The sequence below is a fragment of the Geotrypetes seraphini genome, chromosome 2, assembly GCF_902459505.1.
Source record: "Geotrypetes seraphini chromosome 2, aGeoSer1.1, whole genome shotgun sequence".
Taxonomy (NCBI): Eukaryota; Metazoa; Chordata; class Amphibia; order Gymnophiona; family Dermophiidae; genus Geotrypetes; species Geotrypetes seraphini.
The window spans coordinates 517,080,095-517,086,094 of NC_047085.1; the positions used below are offsets into that span (position 1 = coordinate 517,080,095).

The 6,000-nt window shown below is 43.8% G+C and overlaps 1 protein-coding gene across 1 annotated transcript in view; it reads right to left on the reverse strand.

The window, feature by feature from the left end:
• LOC117355018 (oocyte zinc finger protein XlCOF6-like) overlaps nt 1–5,296 on the reverse strand; it is an 87,932-nt gene extending 82,636 nt beyond the window's left edge. Inside the window, exons 1-3 of the mRNA XM_033932965.1 lie at nt 5,040–5,296; nt 4,681–4,807; nt 3,765–3,878 (exon numbers count right to left, since the gene is read on the reverse strand). Coding sequence (XP_033788856.1) covers nt 3,765–3,878; nt 4,681–4,807; nt 5,040–5,063 — 265 coding nt within the window. The 5' untranslated portion in view covers nt 5,064–5,296. The remainder of the gene's footprint in view (nt 1–3,764; nt 3,879–4,680; nt 4,808–5,039) is intronic.
• Between the last annotated feature and the right edge of the window lie 704 nt (nt 5,297–6,000).

Sequence of the window (6,000 nt, forward strand, 5' to 3'; positions counted from 1 at the left end):
GTGGCCTTAAAGTGTGGAACTAAAAATAAATAACTGGCTGAGATTTCTCCTTTACAACTCAAGTCTTTCATTTACTACTATTAATTATTTCTATAGCGCTACCAGATGCATGCAGTGCTGCACAGTCACCAAGAAGAAGAAAACAGTCCCTGCTTGAAAGAGCTTACAATCTAAACAGCCAAGACAGACAAACAGGATGTCATGGATATATTTTAAGGGGAATGGTTAATCTGCTGGCTGAAGATTGGCGGAAGGGTTGGCGGAAGAGGGAAGTACAGGACAATCAAGTCATTGTGACATCACTGATGAGGTTGGCTTTTATTGGTGGAATGAAGCATTATGACATCACAATTTCAGCTCTGCTTCCCAAAGACTGAAACTCTTCACACTACTACAACTACTATGAATTATTTCTATAGCGCTAGCAGACGCACGCAGCGCTGTACAGTCACAAAGGAGTCCCTGTTCCAAAGAGCTTACAATCTAAACCTACAAGATAGACAAACAGGATGTCAGGGATACAGTTAAGGGGAACGGTTAATCTGCTGGCTGGGTTGGAGGGCAGAGGAGTAGGGTTAAGGATTGAAGGCTATATCAAAAAGGTGGGTTTTCAGTCTGCTTTTAAACACGGGAAGGGGACACCTTCATCCTCACCAGCAGAAGGAAGAACAGAAGGAGGCAGCAGAGACCATAGAGAAGGTGGAGGACTTCAAAAGCTGCAATTGTCATCTTCTGCAGTATGCTCCAAAGCACAGATGGATAATCCTATGGTTCAGGATACCATCCCTATTGCACTGGAAAATGCATTCTCTTTCCTATCCCCACATGAACTTTCTTTCATATAGTCTGAGTTTAAAGTACTTTGTAAACCACCCAGAAAGACCCCTCAATGGATGATATATCAAGACTTATTAAACTTGAATCTTAATTTACAGCTGTATCTTTCATGTATGTATACATCCATGTGACTATTTTAATTATGTGATCATTAACTTGGACCCCCTGAGGAAGGCTCGCCAGAGCCGAAACAAAGACCGTGTTGAGTCTGTCTCCACCAACTGCTTTCACAGGGGATGTATTCGATTTAATCTTTGAACCTTATCTCATAATAAACACATCTCAAGAACTTTGTATTCCACAGTCTTCATTTTGTTTTTGGTCCAATATTGCCGAGTGCACTTTTTCATTTGTATCAGCCATCTCGAGCTTTGCGCTCTAACAATAAAAATTGTTTAAAGATACCCTTTTTGAAACATGTGAGTGTCTAATTATGCATGTTTTATTTTGTATCTCGCTCAGAAATGTTGGATGATAGCAAGTAAGAAATTTATTAAATAAATATCCTTACGGAGAGGGGAGGAATTAAGATGGCGTCTCGCTGGTAACCACGCTGAGGAAGGCTACTATTGGAACTTATTTTACTTCCACTGTTTAGCGTTTTGAATTCCTTTAACATGGGTAAGAGAAAGGGGAAGGTAAAGACTTAGCCCTCCGAGTCCTCTCCCCTTCCCCTTTCCACCATGGAGAGATTCGTAGTCCGAACAGCAAACATCCCCGGAGCGGGTGCTGGCAAAGGGGCGGCCTTACCGAGCTTAATGTCAAGCTGAGCCCGGAGGAGCGACTTCCACCCTCTGACCCAGGCATGGTGATGCTGCCGGAACAAGCGTTGAGCACGCAGGCTGTGATTGGCGCTGCGGATTATTCAACGGAGGAGGGTGGTATCCAGAGCATGAGAGGAGAAACCAGTTTGCTGGGAGACAATATGGGAGCAAGTTCTGAGCTCCACCTGGTTACTGAAGGTGCTGTAGGAGGTACAGAGGAGAGACACGGAGAGAGTTCCAGGTCTGAGAAATTTGATCAGCGGCAGGATATTGGTGAGCAGCAAATTACACCTCTGGTTAAACCTCCCCATGTTACTTTAGACTCTATCTGGGACGCTGTAGCTCGCTTGGAGAAGATTTTCATTGGAAATAAGTTTTTGGTGGACAATTCCTTGCAAGACTGTAAAACACGTATTGTCATCCAGGAGGCAAAGAATTTTGAGCTTGAGAAAAAAGTAGAGGAAGTTCAACAAAGTCTTAAAGATTTAAAATCTAATACCTTGATTTATGGACAAGGTATGACTGGACTGAGGAATAAAATGGAGAAAATGGAGAATTATACCCGTAGGTTGAATCTGCGTTTTATCAATTTTCCTCAATCCAGGACTGTAGCCCCCATTGAACTGCTTAAGAAATATCTGATGGAAGTTCTGGGGGTTCCAAAGGAAACTGTGCCTCCATTTTCTCGAGTCTATTCTATGCCGGGGAAGAAACGACAAACTTCTTCCCAAGGAGAACTATCGATGGACAATTTAAATGTAACACAATTATTAGAAACATCTTTGGAAGAAGAGTGTATAAGAGCTACACTCCTAGTTACATTTGTTTTTGAATCTGATAAGGACTGGGTGATGAGAATGGGTTTTTTCGTAACTCTGATAAATTGTTTTTGGGAGGTAAAATTTGGGTTTTCCCTGATGTCTGTGTAGACACTCAGGAGAAAAGGAAGCAATTTTTGGCTCTACGCCCTCAGGTGATAGCCCTGGGTGTTCATTTCTTTTTGCGTTTTCCTTGTAAATGTTTGATATTGTATGAGTCAAATAGATATCTTTTCTTTGATCCCAAACAACTGGAGGCTTTTCTTGAGAATAAGCGTAAAATACAGGTACAGGTATCGGGTCAGGGTGAAAGAGTATAATTATTATAATAATTATTAATAAGTGGAAGATTGTAGTAGTTTAGGCGGCGAGACGTTGTCATTATTGATTTAATTAAGTTTTTTTTTTCTTTTTTCTGAGATATGCCTCTTTTTCCTTATCCTCTTCCTATCTTTAATTGAGGACTTACAGAGAAAGTTGCTATGAATATATTTGCTTCTTGAATTTCAAATGGGAAATATTATCTAGTGGTTTGTTTTTGTAATTAGCAATATGCTTTCTATTTCTTAATGCATTTTTATGTTGTATGTTTATTTAAAATTGTATAAATAAATAATTAAAATAAATAAATATCCTCACAGCCGGTCCTGAAATTCCTGTGCTTAACCCTTCAGGACCCATTACACTACAGATAAGGGGCTCCTCCAACCCCTTCTCAACAGTCCCTTCCCCAGGGCACCGACATTTAAGTACCATTTGCAAACTTAAATGTACAGAGCACTAGCAGTAATGTGGGTGGGTGGGTGCTTACATGCCTTAAGTGTTAGGAGAGTTCAGTGGTAGTCTATAACGTACACGCACAGTAGCACATAAATGCAAAGGAGGTGTTCACTAGGGAGGGACATGGGCGGGTGCAGTTACAAGCTTAACTTACTGAATACGCTCTACATGACAAGTTAAAGTGACAGATTGAGGTGTTCGCATTTATGGCAGCCAGCTGGACAACATGCAGACTCCCTGTTGCTTCCCAGGCTTCTGCACACAGCCCAGGATCTGGCACCACAAACTTCCCTTCCTTCTAACTTCTTCACAACACGGTTTCTGACATGTGAAGTTATAGAAACACAGGAATCTGGATCTTTCCTTCTCTCCAACTCTCCAGTGCTAACACTGTGTGGCCCATAGGTTAAGCCTTTGCATTAAGGCCAAATGACTGATCCTCACCAATAAAGGGCTAGAACCCCCAGTGGCCCGAAAAGCCCATGTACTATGACTGGAGACTTACCCTACAAGAGGTGTCTAGAGAAGGCAGTTTTACCCCAGTCCCTGTTATTACTGCACTCACCTAAGCAGCTGCTTTTCCCGTGTTCTCTTTCCTCTGATCCTGGTTCACCCCTGATATACGGCTCTTCCCCTCGTTCAATGTGGGATATAATCTTAGGGGTGAAGGCCAGAGAACCTGTTGTTAGGGCAAAAAAAGCACATTTTCTTACATTTTTTTTTAATCTCACAAAAGTAACATTAACCCTCTTTATTCATCTTTATATTCTAATCCCTACTATAAATAGTACAATATATTATCACTCTCATTTTAACTTCTTTATACCTTATACAGCATGCAGGTTTCCTTGTTCAAATCTAGAACATTAGGAACAAGGTGAAATAAACACACTGAGCATGGTCAGACTGATGTGAGCTCGGACAAAGGGCAGGAAGCCAAAATCACTTTTCTACATCACTCTCCAGAGAAAACTTTCCAACAACTAATCAGCATTTCAGAGATTATCTTTACACAGTACAGTAAGGATTTATTTTCCATGTTTAACATAATAAATGATGGCAGATAAAGACCTGCGTGGTCCATCCAATCTGTTCAACACTCATGATTAAATTAAAAAGTCTTTTTTCCTGCTTTTGAGTATGTTACAGGCAGCTTGTGGCGTCCACCATTGTTGCCGGGGGACACTGTGCCTCTTTGGGTAGGAGGTTTATCCCTGTGTTTTTTCTTGTTGTAGTTTACTTGTGGTAGAATTGTTTTTACTGTTGCCAGCTTTATTCATTGAATGCAACTCGCAGAGCACAGTGGCATCCCCTTTGCTGGGAGCATTTCCTTCAGGCTAAATATAGCTGTGTTTTTTAAATTGGAGTAGGTTGGCTGGATCCCCCTGACCGCCTGGGGCCCGAAGCATGTGCTTACTGAGCCTACTCTTTAATCCGGCCCTGCCCACTACTGCTAATAAACATATAAGTTTATCCCTTACCCAGAGAGATCAGGATCTCATAATTCTCCTTCATCACCTCCCTGTAGAGCTCCTTCTGCTCTTCATCTAAATACTCCCACTCCTCCTGGGAGAAAGAGACAGCGATCTCCTCAAATGTCACCTGCATCTGAAACACAAACCAGAAACACACTCAGCATTTTCTGCAACTCTTCCAGGAAGGGCTGGTGCTCATTGGGGAGGAGGAAAATGTACTAGTGTGCATGATTTCCAAAGACATAAGCCACAGTCCCAGAACAGTTCTATCTGTGCAAGAGACACCAGTCCCAGCCCAAATCTCTCTCCTTCCCCTCAGGAGGGTCCCAAAGTGAAGCTGCAGCAGTGTTTGCAACAAGACCTACCTGGGCAGAAGCTCCTGCAGCCATTTCCCAGGATCAGAAATGCATCTGGGGCTCTTTCTCGGGCTCAGGGTTTGATTCTTGCACAGTTGGAAGAAGAGACAAAAGGGCCGAAGCCGGAAGTTTCTGCTCCATCGGCGAATTACAGGAAGTAAAGACTCGTTTCCTGTTGGGCACAGGCGGATGACATCACAAAAGAGAGGCGGAGCTTCACTCTGAGCACTCGGTCTACAGAGGAAGGCAGCCTTTTCTTGTTGGTTCCGCCCCTTTTCAGTGCTGATTGGTGAGACAGTTGCTGGGGTGGAAGAGGAGTTAAGAAGTTCCGCCCACTAGCAGGGAGAAGGAGGGGTTTTAGCTTCTTCTGGCACTCATTGGTCGAATGTTCCTGGAGGGGTTTTAGCTTCTTCTGGCCCTCATTGGTCAGAATGTTCCTGGAGGCGGGAAAGAGCCAAGGAAGGCGGGAAGCTCTGCTCTGGTGAACTTCAGGCCTGGCGGCGCTTCACTCTGAGCACTCGGTTTACTGAGAGGAGGCAGCCTTTTCTTCTTGGTTCCGCCCCTTTCAGTGCTGATTGGTCAGACAGTTGCTGAGGTGAAAGAGTAGTTATAAAGCTCCGCCCACTAGCCGGGAGGAGGAGGGGTTTTAGCGTCTTCTGGGCACTCATTGGTCAGAATGTTTCTGGGGCGGGGAGAGGAGGAGTTTAAGGAGGGAGGGAGGGAGGGAAAGGCGGGAAGTTGTGTAGTCCTGTCTGCTCTTCAGCCATTCCCAGCTCTGGCTTCTCCTAAGTGGTCAGTTCCCGTGTTCAGCTTCTCTTTGCTGTTGTGGATGTCAGATTGTGGGACGGAGAAAGTGCTTCTATATTATGTGTACAGTGCTGCCTATCCCTAGCAGCACTATAGAAATAAGTGTAGTCAGCAATGTTCAAGCTCCGCCCCTTCCAGGAGGGGGAGGAGACTCTGCAACTGC